The sequence below is a fragment of the Mchenga conophoros genome, linkage group LG5, assembly GCF_057382185.1.
Source record: "Mchenga conophoros isolate Kocher_MC1m ecotype Shallow Benthic linkage group LG5, M_conophoros_male_GT1.1, whole genome shotgun sequence".
Classification (NCBI taxonomy): Eukaryota; Metazoa; Chordata; class Actinopteri; order Cichliformes; family Cichlidae; genus Mchenga; species Mchenga conophoros.
The window spans coordinates 19,045,926-19,065,440 of record NC_140530.1 but is presented as its reverse complement, the minus strand read 5'-3'; the positions used below and the strand labels follow the sequence as shown (position 1 = coordinate 19,065,440).

At 40.6% G+C, this 19,515-nt stretch overlaps 1 protein-coding gene across 2 annotated transcripts; it reads right to left on the bottom strand.

Annotated features, from left to right (window-relative positions):
* Positions 1-181: 181 nt before the first annotated feature.
* LOC146574337 (receptor tyrosine-protein kinase erbB-3-like) lies at positions 182-17,987 on the bottom strand. 2 transcript variants are annotated; one of them, XM_085273930.1, is made up of 29 exons: positions 17,605-17,987; positions 11,098-11,255; positions 10,549-10,735; positions 10,023-10,148; positions 8,918-8,983; positions 8,578-8,696; positions 8,324-8,465; positions 8,004-8,117; positions 7,786-7,909; positions 7,585-7,658; positions 7,366-7,456; positions 7,214-7,231; positions 6,099-6,310; positions 5,873-6,005; positions 5,297-5,390; positions 4,967-5,121; positions 4,834-4,887; positions 4,597-4,738; positions 4,402-4,515; positions 4,210-4,308; positions 3,792-3,977; positions 3,263-3,418; positions 3,002-3,077; positions 2,729-2,875; positions 2,280-2,377; positions 1,981-2,169; positions 1,726-1,794; positions 1,334-1,595; positions 182-1,170 (listed from the first exon to the last, which is right to left on the bottom strand). In XM_085273930.1, the coding sequence occupies exons 1-29, from the start codon at positions 17,690-17,692 to the stop codon at positions 422-424; spliced, it is 4,242 nt and encodes a 1,413-aa protein (XP_085130056.1). In that variant the 5' UTR covers positions 17,693-17,987; the 3' UTR covers positions 182-421. The 2 variants fall into 2 exon arrangements, with proteins under 2 accessions (XP_085130056.1, XP_085130057.1); XM_085273931.1 differs by lacking the exon at positions 7,214-7,231.
* Positions 17,988-19,515: the final 1,528 nt, after the last annotated feature.

Sequence of the window (19,515 nt, the reverse complement as noted above, 5' to 3'; positions counted from 1 at the left end):
AGCCAAGGATATTTGTTAATCTGTAATTAGATGTGCGCCCTTTGACAGGTTGCACACTTTGCATCATTATACAGTTCACCAGCTCATTTAAAATAAAAATGTTGCAGTTCCATACCAAGTATTCAAAATATTTTTATTGAGTAAACATCTTTAAATGATTCTTCAAATGATATTGTCACAATTTCTTACCTGAAATCTCTTTATTTACAATGTAAACACAAAAATATAGCTTGTATCACATAATAAAAACAATTTTGATGTATAACAAAGGACAAAGCTGCAAAATAGTCACGTGTTGTTTGGGGGGGTTTGTACATTTTGTTACATGCTACATCTTTAACGTGGCTTTTGGTTGCTTTTCTCATTTCAGATCCTTCATGACTGTGTTTGAGAGGGAAGTCCATGAGATTTAAAATGTTCTTCATGTTGGCACAGCACTGGGCTTAAGAAACATCCTGCTGTGCCAGTATCCTGGGTTGTCGAAAGATCTGTCACCGACAGCAGGCTCCGTAACCCTGACTCCGGCCCGCATAGACTGGTGTTGCTCTCTGCGCCCCGCTGCCCCATTTTCCTCCCTCTGTAAGTTTTGATACACCACACCATCTCCGCCAGGTGGTGGGGCAGAAAAGCAGTCCATATCCTCGTATTCATCTGCCTCTGTCCCCTCTACATTCAGCTCTTTCTTGTCTTGAAGAGCCTGTCGTAGCTTTGGCTGCCTGTTTGTGTAATGATAGTTACCGTCCTCCACGTATTCATCCTCCTCCTCTTCCACCTTGCTGCTCATCCTCACAGGAGCTGGAGGAGGAGGAGGGTCACGTACTGGCGGACCTTCCAGCTTTTCACCGCCTCTGATGTCCATGTATTCATACTCAACTTCACTGGAACCCTGCTGCTCGGAGTCAGAGTTGTCCTTGCTCCTGGTGTAGCTTCCCCTGACCTCCACCGACACACCGGTGTCACATGAGGACGCTGTCACGTGTGATGACATTGAAGAGGTTCGCTTCTTGTTCGGCTTCAGCCACTGGCTGCCTTGCCTGAGTGATACAGGTGTTAAACACACCTGCTTGTTCATGTACTCGTATTCTTCATCATCTGGGTCGTCCAGGAGCTCTGATGAACGAGACTTTCCCATCCTCCCAGGAGCAGCTCGCGATGAGAAAAGCAACGTATCTGAAAGAAACAGATAACAGTAAAAAACAAAGACTAGCTAAACTGGGGCTATAAAGACAAAGTATTTTAAACAGCTGGCTTAGTACAGCTAATCTTCTAGGGCTGCTGCTCATTTCCAAGTGGTAACTGTTAGTGTGTTGTAAATTAACAATTATGGTATCACCTCTCTCCGGGCTCCCTCCAGGAAGCACATATCCGTTTTGATCTTCTTCTTCCATCTCTGGTGAGGGAGTCTCAGGTGGCCCGCCGGACATGCTGTCTCTCTGCGACACATAAGCGCTGTCCTCACGATGACGTCTTCTTTTCAGGCTCCCTGCTAAGGGGAAGTCCTCACCCATCTCCATCTCCATTCCAGTGCCGCAGCCTTCCGAGCTCTCGGACACAGTACGGGCAGAATTTAGCCGAGAGCGTGACTGCCACATCGCCTACCCAACAAAACACAATCAGAACTCTATTGGCAAACTGGTAACAGCAGAAATCTTCAGTGGACTCGTTCTGGTCATGTGTATAAACACTACGAATTGGTTTAACAAAACAAAAGTCTCTTTTATCTACCTGTGTATGGTTGTCAACACCTGAGGTCATGGGCAGGTATCCAGTTCCGCTGGATGAATTAAGAATCACCTGTTATAAGAAAAGAGACAGTAAATGGATGATATCACACACACATACACACACACACATGCACATTCATTAAACACTTGAAGAAAAAAAAATCGTGCATTGGGGAAATTTTGAGATTCAGTATCTTGCCCAGGAATATGATTTCTAAAGTTGACACTAAGTTAAGAGGAAAGTGGTATGCCCTACTTTGGGAGTGTCCATCCTAGAGTAACGATTGAGACTTTTTGCCATGTAGTAGTTGGCTGGAGACAAGTCATCTTCTTTCTCATCTGCCAACGGGTCCTCAAGGTTGACATCTACATCATCCAAGTCATCCAGGTCTGCACTTCGTTGGATGGGTTCATCTGGGGATGAGTCCTGTTGGCTACAGTCCTCCTGGCCAAACAAGGCAAATCATATATACATATATATATATATCACATAGCAAACTACACATAGCTTTAACTGAAGCGCCACTTTACTGTACTGTGATGAAACTGTCTTACTTTGATCACCAAGTAGCGAGGTGGGTCTCTGGCCATTCTGGTAAATTCACTCGCCAGCTCCTTGAATGTTGGACGGACATTCTCATCAATCATCCAACCTGGAGAGTCATGAAAGGGCATCGGAACCAATTACAAAATGAAGAATTGACAGCCTACTTAATACTCGGCGGCTTTCAGTCATTTTCATATTTATTTTAATGTCTGTCAGGTTAAAATGTCCAAATTAGTTTTAACATTTTATTCATATGTCACGCCTAATGGACGTGGCAGATAAAAAATCAGAGGTTTATGAACCAAATCATCTTCTGAGCTCCATGAATTTATACTAAACTTAATGGCACACAGACATTTCAGTCCAGCATATTTTTTTTGCAATCCCTCAGTCCACGCCACTGGTATTTGCACTACTGGCTGCACATGAAAATGAGAAATACTAGTGAGGTACTCACACTTAACCATGACCATATAGACATCTATGGTGCAAATTTGAGGCTGGGGCAAACGCTCGCCCTTTTCCAGCAGATCGGGAACCTCCTGTGGTCGCATCGTTGAATACGGCTCTGCTCCATAAGACATCATTTCCCATATTGTCACACCTAAAGCAGGGTGAAGAATTTAGTGTGGCCTGCATTTACACTTCTCCTATACTGACTCCGAAATTTGCGTACTTTAATACGTGAGTATGAAACAATCTGGCGCTGGTAAAGCGCTTTAAAACTCACCATAACTCCAAACATCGCTCTGATGAGTGTATCTGCGGAACAAGATGCTCTCCAGGGCCATCCACCTGATTGGTGTCTAAGATTGTGAACAGAAAAGTTCTCTCTTGGTTACTTGAGTAAAAACAGCAGAACAAGCAGTCAAGTCTTTGAAAGAAAACAGCATAATGTTTTAAGGTGTGCAAGGTATTTAACACTGTTTAAAGAAGTGTGACCAGATGTCACGTTTTCTGCTAAGAAACAAAAACAAAAAAGAAAACAGACCTTGGGCTCGTTGCAATAGTACTTCTTGTCATCAGAGTAGAGCAGGTCTGCAATGCCATAGTCTGAAACCTGGGCAGTGAAATTATCATTCAGGAGTACATTTCTGGCAGCCAGATTCCTGTGAACCATCCTGTTCTCTTCCAGGTAATTCATACCCTGACAGGAGAGAGCAACAATGGTGGTGAAGTACTTGGAGGAATAAACCAAACTGTATACACATATATATATATATATATATATATATATATATATATATATATATATATATATATATATATATATATATATATATATATATATATATATATATATATACATATATATACATACATACATACATATATATATATATATACATACATATATACATATATATACATACATATATATACATACATATATATACATACATACATACATACACACATATATATATATATATATATATATATATATATATATGTATGTATATATATATATATATATAAAAGTTTGACATCAAACAAAAAATATTAAGCATCTTCCATACCTTTGCAATTTGAACACACCAGTTGAGCAGCCTCTGTGGGCTGAGCTTGCCCTTATTTTTCTTTACATGTGCCAGCAGCGAGCCTTGCCTGTTGAGCGGGATAACAAGTTGCAGGCTGTCACCGGGACAGATACCCAGGGTCCTGACAACGTTAATGTGGTTCAGACTTGCCATCGTCCTCATGTGCTGTAGCAACCGAATAAGTAGATCATTAGTGATTTAATTTAGTGTCAACAATCACCAAGATTTATGGTATTAAAGGAGGTGCTCCACAACAAAAAAATCTGTATAATCCATACTTTCAGTGTCAAATGCTCATCGCCTAGAAGCCTGGCATGTGGTTCTGCATAGGCAGTGAGTGATTGGTTCTGAAAATATATCTCTTTAGCACATTTCTTCTTTTTGTTATGTTTCTTACATCGGTCACTCCAGAGAATTTCCGACGACCACTGCGGTCATCAATCGTCTTAATGGCCACAGGAAGCTTCACTGTGTCGCCTTCAGGAATCCAAACACCCTGTGAGGTGCAGAGAGACAGATTCATAATTTGTTAAATAGAAAGTAAAATGCACAAGAGGAGCATTTTATAGGAGTCTGTCTTTTCAAGTACCTTATGGACTGATCCAAACACTCCATTACCCAGGAGCCTGATCTTACGCAGCTCTGTAGGTTTAAGGGTCCGAGCTTCATATTTTGTCCCTTTATCTTCCAGGGGCTCAAAACTCTGCAGGCACACAGGGGCATGAATTATGACAAACCCAAAACAAGCACAGCGGCACAGTAACACTCGAATACAGATACTGACTTCGCTATTCATCATGTATCTTCTCATGGCGCGCTTGCGACGAATAGCGAGACTTCGGCGGTAGAGAATACTTAGCACGAAAATGGAGAAGGAAGCAAAGATGAGGGCAATCACTCCCAGTACGATAGCCGTGGTCATTTGCCTAAAGGCAGAGGAGAAAAGGGGCACAGTGTCAGCTCTTAATACTTGAATGTCAAAATTACATACAGCATATATCAGAATGAGAGGAGAACTTACCCTGAAATGTACCTAGATGATATTGTACAGTCCCCGATTCCTGGACCGGTGCACCTAAAAACAATAAACACAGGGGATCAGTTTAAAGAAGCAAATTGTGTGTGTCTAACTACATCATTCCACTTGTACTTACCTCTGGGTACAGTTGTTGTGGCAAGGTTTACAGTTGCCCTCCTTGTCTGGATATTTAAAGATGGTTCCCTCCTGCCCCATAACACCCTCAGGACACATGGAGACACAGTGTGGGCCATCTTTCAGGCTGGCACAAGCTAGACATTTATTTGCTCCCTGCAGACAAAAAAAAAAGGGTGAATAAAAGCAGAAAGGTTTTTGCAAGAGTTGAAGGCGAGTGGCATTATGGTGGACAGCCATTTTTGTAAGGCCGCTAGGTGGCAGCAGAAGCCTTATGCCAGTTCTTTTCTTTTCTTTTTTTTTCCTTCTAGAAGTTTTAAGTCAAACATACCGGGCCTGTGCACGTCTCCTTCCCCTCCTGGACCTTACACTCAGGGTGACAGGGCAGACACTCCCCTGACTTAGTAGCAAACTCCCTCTGCTTCCTGCAATCGAGGCATAAACCCAGTTTCTATTCAAGTTCAAAGACTTACAGCAGACATTAGTCACATCTTAGGGCCAATGCTCAGGATTTTCCTTAACAATGTATAGACCTATACACAGTAATCACTCTTAGTCTTCACTTATAACACACTAGAAGTGGGCAGCAATGCATTTGAATCAGTCATTCGATTTGTCTCCCCTGTTGATTTGTACACAGAGAGCACGGTGGATACGATTAAGCATGTACTTTATCTGTATTTGCACATAATCCAGCAATGTGGCACTTCAAACAGGGTGTGAGTATTTGTGCTTTAAAATGTAAATTCTGTTTAAAACTATCAGAAAATATCAATTCTCTAAATCACTGCTTGTTTCTTTAATACCACTCCTTCTTGTCATTCACTCTCTAACAACCTGCATACATGTTACACCGTTAAAGCTTTATATTAATAATCGCTTTATACGTCATTTTGTGAATACTGACCCAGTTAAGAACATGCAGTCTGGTACACAGGTTCCTCCCCTGCTGTATTTCTTACAGCTGACACACTGGTCTGGGCCCGGACCCCAGCAGCCATCAGAGGAGCACAGCGGGTGACACACATGCTTCTCTTTAACTAAGGACGCAACCAAAACAGAAACGATGTTATGAGCAGAGCCATTGTTCACAATCACGTCTTGCAAGTTTTAAATGGTCCGCCCCCACTCACCACATTCATCCTTCTTTTGGTTGTCGGTGACGTCTAAGAGCTTTGAACGTTTCTGTGGACGGGAGCCTAAAAGCCGTGTCCAGTTGACAGTATCATGATAGCAGAGATTCTTGTTTCCTTTAATGTACACGGCACCATCATTTATGTTTTGCAGCGAGCGCAACCCCAGCGAGGTCAGAGAATTGATCTTAACCACCATGAGTGCATAGCTCCTGTAGAACAGCAGGAAGTAAATAAAGGTCAGAAAGTGGATGAAAATGTTCCAATTTTGTTTAAAATACCACAAAATCAAAGTGAATATTGAAAGCCATATTTCTTTTAGGTTTAGCAGTTTTCAAGAACATGATGTCAGACATTATTTTTTAAGGTTTACAAACACAATTAATGCACTTTAGCTGTATTTGCACAAAATCCAGCAGTGTGGCACTTTGTGTTTCTTGTTGTTCTTACTGATCACATTTAATGATGTAATATAATCTTTCACAGTGTGTTTTCTTTGAGAAGTTTGTCACCATCTATTCATTTTGATACCTTTTAGACACAATATGAATTCAGTGATTCGGTGTCTGAATGTCATGTTTTTCAAATTGCATAACCCGTGTACTTAAAAAGACAAACAGCCAACAAACATATTCATGTTTAATCTTCAGTATTTTCATGCATCATGTAGTATGTAGTATGGAAATACTACAACAAAACTGATACTGCGGTATCAATTTTGTAGAATCTACTTTGGTAAATTCTTTAGTTATATGTGAACTCATTAAAGCTGAGAAGGCGGTTTGTTTTTAATGCTTTAGTGCTTTTGGTTTCAGACGGGATTTAAACCCAGGTAAAAGTACTCTGATGTACCCCATCTTGCTTTCCTCTCATTTACTGAAGCTTGAGACCAGCCTGAAAAGAGCTTTTTCTTTGTCAAATTGATGTCAAAAACATGCTGCCTCTCCCAGCTTTAAAAAGTTGTGCCCACGGCCAGCTTAACCAAACAATCCCAGTGCTGAATTACCCCTGAAAAAAATCATACTGAAAAATACCAACACCACGGATTCGGACAGAACATTTGTAGGCTCTAAGAGGAGATAGAGAGATGTGAGCATGTGAAATCTTTACTGTACCTTTTACTAACCACTCCTCTAAACAGGATAACAAGATAGGATAAAAATTAGAAATAACAAAGAAAATAAAACAAAATTACTTTTATATTCCAGCAAATACTCTGTCTGCATAACAATGCAGAAAAGACAAAAACAAAACAACTGTTTCTCACTTGTAAAGTTTTCTTCCCTGAATTGTTTGGAGGTTGGAGAAGACTGACAGGTCAGACATGCTTGCAGGCCACGACTGGATGTTGAGGAAGTCTGAAAACAGAGAGATTGTTTTTCAGAAGCCTCAACCAGACTGCAAATGGCATTAAATAACATAAAAAGATAAAAGCAGTCTAAGTGACAGTCTAAAAAAAAAGCACAACCCCACAACATACACACACCTGTAATCTCCTCCACCGTGTTGAAGATTTTCAGTTTTTCTGGATCAAGGGGTGGTACCTTGTTGTAGGCATCACTGAGCCAAAATGAAATAAGTAAGTAAAAGGAAAAGCATGTTGCAAAAACGTCAAAAAAGTGCAGGTTGATCTAGAGAATATTTTTTTAAATCTTTGCTGCGTTTTATGAAAGAAAGTTTTTTTTACCCTTCTATTCCCGTCACCAGGAAGTTAAGACTTCCCTGGATCTTAGTGCAGTTTATGAAACTTTCTATGTTGCGAGCATCGACCGTTTCGCTGTTTGAATCAGTCCAGCTTGTGCCATGGCAAACTGGGAAAAAAAAAAGATGAGAAGGAAACAGTTAATAACAGCAAAGCTGTAAGGTATCTGTAGAGAGAGCTTGAGTTCGATCTGCATGAAATACCTTTAGGGCAGAGGCCTTTGCAGGGCTCACATGTTTTCACACCATTTTTCTCCACTTCCATTTTATTAGATGGGCAGTTGCTCACACATGAACTGCCATCCACCACAAAGATTTCTATTAAAAAAAAAAACAGAAAACACATGAGAATAAATGCATAAATGATCGTCAGTGACTGCGTTACGCCTTCAGTAAACACTGTGAAGAAAGCTGAACAGCGCAGTCATAACAATGATTAAAAATATATAAAAACAGCAATCTTACAGGAAGAAACTATGTATAAATTCTGAGTTTATGTGAATATTGTCATGTGTGGGACTCACTGGGGCATTGGGTCACACAAATAGAGCCGTACTGGTACTTGGCATTGGGGTTGGGCTCCATTCTATATGTAAGCCTGTTGTAGATCACAGTTTGTGGGCACTGAGGCACGCAGGAGCCCGAGTTGTTGAAGTTCCTGCAGGCCTGCAAAATGCAATTTATAACAGAGGAACGTTTTATTTTTACATCTGCGTTTTCTGTACTGCAACATGTGAAAATATCTTATCATTAAAGCCTGTGGAAGACTTGGACTCACAAAGCAGTCTGTATCCTTGGGCCCAGTGCAACCTCCAGCACACTCAACGTGGCAGCACTCGCTCGGGTTTCTACCAAAGCAGCGGCCACTACACTGAGGGGCGCACACGGTCTTTGTCACTGTAAGAGAGTCGACGCTTGTAAAAACCTGGCGTGAAACTAAAACTGTACTGTAGATGCATATTAAACTTTTAACTTTGAAGTTACGTATATTATTAACAATGTGCAATGTAAATGAACAACTCTGGCAGCAGCCATGATTCATGTGTGAGACATCTCACAAGGTAACCAGTGCGTGGAAAATCAAGACATTAAAGATAAAGGTGCTTGATATGACTCACAGATCTGGCATGTGTCATTTCCTGGACCCCAGCATGGCACGTCTCCACAGGCTTTGTGACAAGGCTCTGAGATAAAAAAAAACAAACTCTTATTAGTTTCCGCATTTTAATACAAAACCAGAACAAAAGTCTTAAATTAAAGGAAAAGTTCAGATTTTGTTTTTTGTTTTAAATCCAAAGTTCAGCAGAAGAAAAAAATGAAACCTCTACAAGTTACAAGATGCAACTTGCAGCGCTGAAAAATGAAGCCTGCAGTTCCTCTAATGGCCAGTTGAGGGTGAATCCAAGTGCGAGTTAACTCCAATAAGACGTTTCGCCAGTGTAAACATGTTTACAGACTTAAACAAAAAATGGTTTCTGTCTTTAGAACTAATTTGACCTTCTGTGCTTATTTTTTTTTAATGACTCACATGTTTAAATTGTTTTAAGGCTTTGAAGTTTGAGACCAGGGGCTGCTAGACCACCACGTGTCTGCTAGGTGTCACCTCAGATGGTCCACTTTACCATGTTTGTCGTGTTTGCACCTTTTAAGGAGGTTTTTGGGTGTTTTCTGTGTGGTTAATTGCATCATTTTGTGGAGTGAAATTCTACTATTTTATTTGTATGTTAGTACAATTAGCAGGTATTTGTGTCTGTGTAATGCAATGCATCAGTCTATGGATGCACATTAACATTAAGCTTGCTAGTATTAGCTTAAGATTCCAACCTGTCGGCTAAAACGGATTCACTTCTGGCTCCTAAAAACAAGACGCAGACTGTCTAATGCTTTCACAAACCAGCGGATGAAGTCGTGGTGACTACATCCATCTATTATATGCACTCCAAAGAGTGGATCTTTTTAAGTTACCTATGTTTTTTGCTCCAATTTTCCTCAACAGTGATTTCTCCTCCTTTCACTGAGATTTGGCCGAGAGGCAGTAACACAGAAAGGGAAGTAAGCACTGAAAAGACTGGAAAAACAGCTACCTCTTTCAGTTTAAAGTTCCATGTTTACCTTTGCTGAATTTCTGTTGAACTGTTTTATAGTGAAACGGAAATCTGAACCGATCCTTAAACATACCTGGTGCTCATATTTATGTGTGTAGTTACAACCCAGTGCACTCACTTTCAGGCCCATTGTCCTCTATCACAATTTGGGCTGTTCCATCCTTCACTATGTCCAGCCAGTTCACCTGCGGGGCGTAGCTCAGATACTTATTCCGGATGATCTTCACTCCTCCCCTGAGGATCTCTGTAGAAGGTACACATAGGTGTAAATGGGGCAGTACAATTAGGAAAGCAAGCCCGAACAGGCCTGTGACTCATCCTAACAAACTCTGCCATTCTCTGTTTACTACACAGCAAACGTATCATGTGCTGGAGCTCATGTTACACTGGCAGTTGAGCGGTTGAGCACATGGTACATTCCAGGGACTTCATATCACTCCTACACACACAAGCACACACACGGGCACAAACACACACACTGCTGCGTTTCAACAACCGGTATTCTAAAGGTGTGGCTGAACTGTGTAGGTGTGGGAGCTCCAACAGTAAGAGTGCCACATCCAACTTGACCTCTTATCTGCTCCAATCCAGCCTCCCACATGTTAAACACACTCTATACATCAAATGAGTGACTCTCTGTGTACCTGTGAGGTGAGTCAGGCCCAGTTCTTGAAGGCCATGCTCCCCATCCCTCTGATAGTTGACCATGACAGCCAAGGCATACTGGTCCTCATACAGTGTGCTGCCTCTGATGATGCGCAGGTGGTGCAGTGGGAGGCGGCTGAACTCATTGATAGCAAAAAGGATGTACCCTGTCACCTCCTTGATAGACTGCAAGGCAAAAGAAAAGAACAAGGAAGAGAAAAATGCAGTTTGTCAATTCTTCTGCTCAATCAAATTGTTATCAGGGTCACAAATCAGCAGGGGCGTGTTTGCTTACTGAGTTAGTCACTGACTTCAGTGGCATGACTAGCACAAAAGGAGTGGGGGCATAAATGAGCTCATTCTGGATTTGAGACAAAATCCATTACAGAGAGCGATCAAACACAACAAGTGTTGACCCTCTGTGTTCTCCTGGGCGAATGAAAATGGTTGATTCACATCCTTACTCATCTTGTCAGTGACACAATTTGCAGTGAAAGCGGTAGTCAAACTCTCTCTTGGTTTGTTGTTCGTAATGTTTGCAACCTCACCTCCAGAAAGCTGAAGTCTCTGGTGTGGTCCATCATGGTGATCTCGAGGTTGCCCATCACAATGTCGCAGTTATTGTACCTCGTCTTCATCAAGTTGTACTGGATCTCTGAATTCCCAGTCGTGCTCAGAAAGTTCTTGGTGCCGTCACAAACGGTCACTGTGAAAAGCAAAGGTTCTTAGATTTTAAAAAAAAGTTTTTTCAGAAAAACATGTGTCCTCATTTCAAATAACCAGAAGAGTTGGGAATGACAGTAAACGCTGTAATGATTCATTAATCATCTGATTTTTAAAAGGCTATCCACGTCAGTATACAGCGAGCCATTTCCCACAACCTCCAGCACACTGCGTTACCTAGTTTATCATGTTCAGTTTTAACAGTTTAATTAATGAGCTAAAAATAAACACTTTCCATTCACGTTAGCACAGCAGAGAGATGTTCTGTCAATTAAAGAAACATATTTAGAAATGTGGCTGTTTGTGTGGCTGTGGAGATCACTCGGGGTGGCTTTGGCTGTCTCCTCACTGTGTTGGTGTGTTTGACTCTAGCCTATAGGTTTACATAGCTAACTGGTGTGTGTATGTGTCAATGAGTTTCAGGTGAAATTGTTCGATACCTTACTTTTTTTGGGTAATGACCTCAACACTGGTTACAGTCTTAAAATAAGCCCAAAAAACTGACTTATGAAACCGTAGTGCCGGCGCTGCGTGCCACTACCTTCAGATAGACCAAACTGGCTCCTATCAGAAAAGAAAGTGGAAGTCTTTAGTTTGACAAACAGACGCCACACAGCTACTTGGTGGGAACTTTTTTTTATATCTATATCTATGCATCTGTCCACATTTTTTCTGACTTGATTTTAAAGAAGTTTCAGACCTGTTTTTAAACTATAAACAAACCCGCAGAGGCCATCCATCCATGTTTAATTTATAAAACACGTCAAATGTATGCTTACTTTTAACAGGATAAACTTTAATTAGTTAACACAAAGCAGTGGTTGTTGGATCTTCTAATAAGACTCATGAGAAATTATATATGATTGAAATTATACTCTTTGTATTTTTCAACATTTCGGGTTAATTTCATGCCTTACAATATATATAAATATAAACAAATGTGTCTGTGTTTAAGAAAAACAAAACAAAACCCCAATAAGCATTCTAAGTGATCCCAAACTCAGGAGCAGTACTCTACATTTCATTCACCGTGTGAATATATTATTGTCCTGAGTACATTATTTACTCAGTTGAGATAAAGTGGGTAAAACTGCTAAACATCACTGGTGATTGAGCAATTATATCACAACACAAATAATCCCACAGAGGTTCTAATGAATCATTAATGAGTCAACAGCATAATTCCTTACAAAGTGTGCTTTATGCCACTTACTACACACCACTGTGTTTGGTGTGCTCAATATGAATAAATGTACTGTAACAGTTTGAAACGAGCTAAGGATTGTGCAGAGCATGCCCTTCTTTCCAATAAAAATACAAAGCCTTGTTTATGGTCTGTGGGACTTTAGCCATTCAGCATCACTCGAAGGCTGCTTTGCTATTCAAATGTTAGACGGGAGAGAAGCTGCTGAGAGAAAATGGAAGAACGGGAACACGGACGGTGAACAGAGTGTGGCTACTGATGTGAAACTCATAGAAAAGCAATACTTTGCACAGAAATATGCTTATGTATGATATGTCAGCTTTATGCACATCCAATTTACAGTTAGATCATACAATTATCTTTTAAACAACAGAGTGCTTCCAGTAACTTGGTTTGCTTTCCTACAACCTGATCCAACACCTTTGGGATGACCTGTAAGCCCAGCTTTAATAACTAACAGCACTCCCTATTACCTTCACTACATCTTGTGTGGTTGAAAGATGAGAAATTGCGCTACAACAATGATGTAAAATCTCATTAAAAAAAACTTTAAAAGGAATGCCCACATGCTCATGGTCTCAATGTATCAATCACATGCATTTCCTGCCAGTTAAGCCATTTTAGATCAAGAGAGAGGATTTTTGCCTCTTGGATTAAGTGATACTTAATAAAGTCAGACACCTGTTATTTTTAGGATGAAAAAAAAGCAGCCTTTGTGATCCCGGGGCAAGCTTGAAAGTCTTTGTAGGATACATTTACTTACAGTTTATGCCAAATTAACTATCAGCAGTTCGTGCTTGCAGCGTACTGGATATATGGACGACTATCCCAGGATTACTTTGTACTGAAACAAATTTACAGTAAAAGCAGAACAACAGGATCAACAAGGGCATAAAAAGACTAATGATTATTAACCTCACAGCAAAGGAACGCTGCGCAGGTCAAAGTGTGTGTGTGCGTGTGTACTTGTGTGATACAATGTTGCAAAAAGCATGTCATAAAGTCCCGATAAGGATTACTTTACTGTGTTTTTGAGAACACCATCTTCAAAAAAAACCCTAGCTCTGTACTAAAAATATGAAACGACTCAAATCAGAAAAATACGCTGCATGATGTTTAGCCATCATGTGTGCGTTTGCTTTTAACAGTTATTTTTAGATATCCTGCTCAGAAGCTCCTGTCACCAGTGCAATATAACAGAAACGACGAGTATTTGTTTATCCCGCTTTCCAGAAAATGATGTCTTACTCATAACACCTGCAAACTGTCCAGGACAGTTCACCGCCGTTCTAGGATGACAGCAGAAGCAGCATCTCGTGCTCAGCTTAAACACATAATGGTGAAGTGACATGAAACTCTGCAGATATTAGACATAAAGATGTGATTGCTCACCGTGCAGTCACACTTAGCTTGTGCAAACAGTTGTAAAATGTTCTCTTGGGCTCATGAGGAGCTTTGTTAAGTCTTGGAGAATAGCCCTGATTATGTGATCAGGGTTTACTCGGCTTGGACTGACAAAACACTTTAACAGGAAGCCTATGTTTCAAATTGGGGGTGAGAGTGAAGTTCACAAAAATAAAATCTGTGAAGGTTTACATCACCATTATCTGCTGTCATCCCAGTAATGTGGAGGTTAACTGGCCTTGACAATTTAGCAGTCACACAGCAGATTTGAAAGTGTGGGAAAGTTGGAAGTTTTCACACATTAGTCTAGGATTAAAGTTGTAGTTCTGTGGTTATCATGTGAAGATAATGCCAAACAAAAGTCTATAAGTCTATATTTTGCAACAAGTGAAAAAAAACTGTTCTACTTTTATTTCCTCTTGAGGCCTTTCCTTTTCATATTTTGCTTTGCTTTACTTTTGCTAATTAAAATCCAAATAATTGAAAGCTCACGCACAGCTCACAGGTCAAATTCTTTGTCTGCCCTACCCTGTGAGGTGCACAGTGCTATCAGTGGTTGACAATGTCTGAATTGCCTGTTGGGAAATACTTGCCAACACCTCTACACATAGTCCACAACCTTCTACCCAGTAACTTATATAGAGCATGCATAAGCACAGCCCTCTAGAAAGGGAAAAACCGGTGTGTACGCATGCAGGACTGTATGTGACAAAGTGTGTCTGTCATACAGGAGGTGCACAAAGTTGCAGCTGTGGGAGCTGAAAATCTCAACAAGCTGAGTGGGTTTTTCCTCTGTCAAAGGAGGACTTTCAGTGTTGGCAGATGGATGATGGAGAGAGAAAAAAAGAATGGAGTGGAGGGTTTAGAGTCAATTCACACACATTGACACACACGAACACAATGGCCCCATTTTGAAAGAGTGCAAAACAAGTGTCGTACTGTATCAAGATGTGCACCCAAACCTCTCTCTGTCCAAAGCCGACACTTTTTGTTTGTCACCCCAACTCTTTACAAACACTGAGGTATGTCAGCCTTCCTACTTAAATCCATCACTAACGAGCATGCACGAATTGTGAACTCACTTCAGCGTGTTGTCATTGTCCTGACAGGTAACCTAACACACGATGAAAACGCAGCACAGATCGGGTTTAGCTGTTATTTTCATTTGTCTGTTACCAAGGATTCAGTATTTGAAAAGAAAAGAGACAGCGAAAGAAAAGAATAGAGGGAGGAGGAGATAAACAAGCCTAATAAAAGCAGCTGAGACGATGAGGTAAACAGAAACTTGGCACAGGACGTACAGAGATTGCTGCATAACTCAGAAGTGAGCGTGCACACGCGTGCGCACGCGAACGCAAACACAGGCTCCTGAGCAACTCGCGAGGTATTGACTAGGCACAGATTGTGTGTAAATGAATTGGAAGACTCTTTACGTGCTCCACAAAGCATTGCTGAACACACCAAGACAGAGGGTTGCTTAACATCGCACTCTGGCAACAGGAGCAACAGCATATTTGCTTTTCGACACATCAGCTATTTGGTCAGGTCACACCTGCATGAGTGCAATTTTTAAAAGGTTCTAGTTTTTCTTTTTAAAAGACTTTTTTCCCCTCCTAATATTAAAGGAAACCCCCTCTCTGATACACCTGAGAGACTGTTTTGCAAAGGTTGTGATATGCAAAAATGCAAGTACTACAACTTGGCTGCAGCAGTACAGTTCACTTAGAGTGTGCTTTATGTAACGCTGTCTTTTAGGCTTTGTGCTCAAAGGAGTGTGTGAACAGCATTTCATTTGCTTTATTGTAGAAAGCGACTTTGATGTTTCATATAAAAAAGACACAAAGAAAGCAGCCAACAAACCACAGGCCAGTGTTATGATTAGTTTCTCTATTATTTAATATATTAATGACGGCATGTGTTTAATAACCAGGTCAAAAGGAATGAAGCTGTGCATTAGTGGTCCTCTTCAAGAGGTTTAGAGTCATTTCCCGCACTTTCATGAGTTGTTTTTTTTTTGGGAAGTGGTGATGACTACACAGTAAGTCACGGAACAGCACCTGCCCAGCATTGTTTTTTTCAGACACTAAGAAAAGAGACACACCTGGAAATTCACCTGTAAAAGCTGGCAAAAGCAATAACACAAAGTCAAAGTTCACAGCGTTCCTTCAGGACTCAAATCAAAACTCAAACATATCAGAATGCTTAGTGGTGACAGAGTGCATTTGTAACAGATCTAAAGAGACCACTGCAGACCATTCAGATCATCTGATTAGGATCTCCTGACTGTACCATGCTCTTACTTTACAATCAGAGGTGATCATGTATTGAGGTTGTAGCTCCCAAACTCTGGAACAGCCTTCTACTAAAAAAAACTAATTTTTATAAGCCATTTTTCCCTTAATGTTTCCCCCAATATTCTGGGGCCATAGTTTTCATTGTGGCTGTCAAACATAAGGTCCGGGGATCAGAATCGACCTAGCGAAGACTGAAATCTGGCCCACTGGACAGCTTTAGAAAATGTAAGAGAGTGCACAGATTTTGATCTTTTAATTGTGTTTTCACAAGTTTTATGGCTTTTCCTATCAATTAAGACTGCCTACCTCCATGCCCGTCTATGCTACACCAAAGTTCCTGTTTTTGAACTATTAGTGAGTCCACTAGATTTACAAAACTTACTATATTTTATAAATGCAGGTCAGTCTGTGCATTTAACTTTTTTCTTTACACATTAATCACGTCGTTTCACTGATCGGGCCCACTTCAGAGCAAAGTGGGCCGTATGTGACCCGCGACGTAAACTGAGTCTGACATCGCTGGTTTAGGTCTTTTTGTGTGGGTGGAAGTTTATATGTTGTGTGTCCCTGTGGTTGAATATGTGGTTGAATATGTTGAAACGTGTACATCTTTAATGTGCAGCTTCTATAATTTCAAACTCTGAAGCACTTTGAAACTTTGTGTTTAGAAAAGTGCCACACAAATAAAGTTCTTTTTATTATCACTCAAGTACGGCAAACAACTAAAAGTTTCATGTATGTGAGCACTTTAAGTCTATGCTACCTTTACTTCCCATACACCTATATGACGTTTAATGCTTATGTGTTACTCTGAGAGCTGATCAATTGATTAATTATGTGGTAATAAAAGTGTAATTATTCTTGAAGAGAACATCTGTTGAAATTTTAGAATATAAATGATCAAACTATTAAACAGATGAGGGGAATAAAAACCCTGACAGATGATTCGCTAATGAAAATAATGACTAGTTGCCCTATATGAACCCACACATTAAGATGTGATCAGTTTCAGTGTGATGTCCCTTATAGATTAGGCTAAACTATGCCAAGAGCAAGCAGTAAACCAGCACTCGTGTTTTTTCTACTTCACACCACAAACTGTTGCCATCCATGTAAAGTTTGGGCACTTTTATTTTGCGATATTTTACTTAATAGCCACTGCAACTGCGGAACTATTAAAGAAATGCACATTTGGCTGTCAGTAAGGCAGAGAAGCTGGGCCACTCTGTCACAAACATGATAAAGCATATCGAGCCGTGGGAGAGGTGCAGGTGACTCACAGCAAACAAGTATGCAGAACAGGTTCTGCATATGAGGTCTGTGAGGACAGGTGATTACCTCTAACTAAGGTGGAAGTGAGAGGGGGTATTCATCGTTCCTCTCCCAGGCTAATGATAAAAATAAACGTGTGTGCGGGTGTTTATACCCACCTCCTTGAGTCTGAGCGCAGCAGAGCTGGAGTACACACGGCAGCAGGACGTAGAGCACCTGCTGCACCTTCTTCACAAGGACCTTCATTCTTATTCAAATCTCCAGGCTGGCGTCGAATCAAATAAACATCACCATCGTATTTATAGAGAAGAAATGTGTCCTTGAATCTTCCCAAATCCCCTCGTTGCTTCCGAGTCTGACCATTTAGACCACTACTCGGCTGTCGTTTTCTTAATCCTCTGCTTCAACTTGTTCTAGTCTTCACGAACAGGAGTACATCCAGTTAGAAAAACAAAACCAAACAAAACCTGTTTGTGTTTTCGCTACATTTGTCACAACCTTACTAGTCGACCGCTCGGGTTTGTGTGGAGAAGAGTCACTACATCGCGGTGATTGGAGCGCACCGCGGAGCCAATCAGTAGCGGGAGCGGCTGTTTTCCTCTAGCACTGATTTTTGTGGGCGGGAGCAAAACACACAATAGCATAAAAGAAAGCCAGTAGAAACATCGAAAACAACTTGAAAAATGCGTTCACACATTTGCTCCTATGTCCAGTTGGAAACTGTATTAAAAACGCGTGTTGCCTTCAGAAAACAGTTTCCCTCTCTGTACGTGAGGCCGATTGATCCACAGTTCTGTTGTCTACAGTTCAGTAATAATAATAATGTTGGTGTGAATTAAAAATGACAATAAAATAGCAACAAATGTGTGCCACAATAGTGGTTCTGGGCCATTTTCTTCCTGCTGTTTGTCAACATGTGATGAATATTTCATGAACACAACGTTTTTTGTTGATAGTGTGTGCGTGTATCTGTTATCATAATTTGTAAAGTGATTAAATGTAGCTAGACTTTGAGTGGGTAAATTCCCCAACATTATTCAGGCAAACAAGTTTGTGTTGTTGTTTTTATCATTCGTTAAATCACGTAAAATTCAGCCCTTCCGTCTTGTTTTCCTGCGCGTGTAAATAGCTTTATTATTACAGTCAGTGCATGCAAGTCACTCCCTCCCATTATATTCCTTTGCTACAGAAAACAAATGCTTAGATTGACGTCTTCAGTTTGTTCTCTGCTTCTTTGCATGTTCCACATATGATCTGATGGCATGTTTCTTACATCTGTTTTCTTGATAACAGGACTTTGACCTCCTCAAAGTCTGAAAATGTACGATTGCTTTTTTAAAATTTTTTATTGCTGCATCATATCATTGCTCCTGCGTGATTTTACAGTTGTACTTGGGACTCCTTGCAAAGTTTGTTAAATGCTTGTATAACAAAGGCAGCTCTTGAATAGTTTCAGTACAGGGGAGTAAGTCAAACTGCACGTTTAAACCAAACTAATGTGAGGTATTGTAACAAAAAACAAAAACATATCTGTTGTCATCTTGTTTATCTTCACACAAACACCGTGTACCAGTTACAGTGGATGAGCGAGCTGAACAGCTCTGTGGAAACTGGCTCTTCCTGAACCTCCAGTTCATGTCACGCACACACTGCCATACAAAATAACTTCAGTGGAAAACAAAGACTGACACACTGATTGCATAAATCTGATTGATGCAAGTTTGTTTTTTCTTCACATGTATAACCTCTCTCTCCCCCCCCCCCCCCCCCCCCTGCCTAAAGGTAAGAAGGAAACTCAAAAACAAATGGTTAATGTTTTACCAATGACAGGAATCATTATCAAAAGCATTTCTTTCCTTTTTCTCTTCACAGAAGCTGCCTGCTTAGGAACAGAAGTTCAGAGAAACATTAAAAGACTTTAACATCTTTAATGGAACCTGATGCTCAAATTAGCACTCTACTCAGGCTGTTTTACCAAAGAAAAATCTCACAGAAAGCTACTGAAGTGTAACTGAAGTATGTTGGTGCTTCAGGGCAAAGCTGAGAGTAGTGAAAGTAAATGGACTCGT

Excerpts from the sequence above, each read along its gene's own strand:
- LOC146574337 (XM_085273930.1), bottom strand. The coding sequence starts at position 17,692 with ATGAAGGTCCTTGTGAAGAAGGTGCAGCAGGTGCTCTACGTCCTGCTG. Across the intron at positions 7,910-8,003 it reads CAAAGGCCTCTGCCCTAAAG|TTTGCCATGGCACAAGCTGG; the intron begins GTATTTCATGCA and ends TTTTTTTCCCAG. Across the intron at positions 3,978-4,209 it reads AATTCTCTGGAGTGACCGAT|CACATGAGGACGATGGCAAG; the intron begins GTAAGAAACATA and ends CGGTTGCTACAG.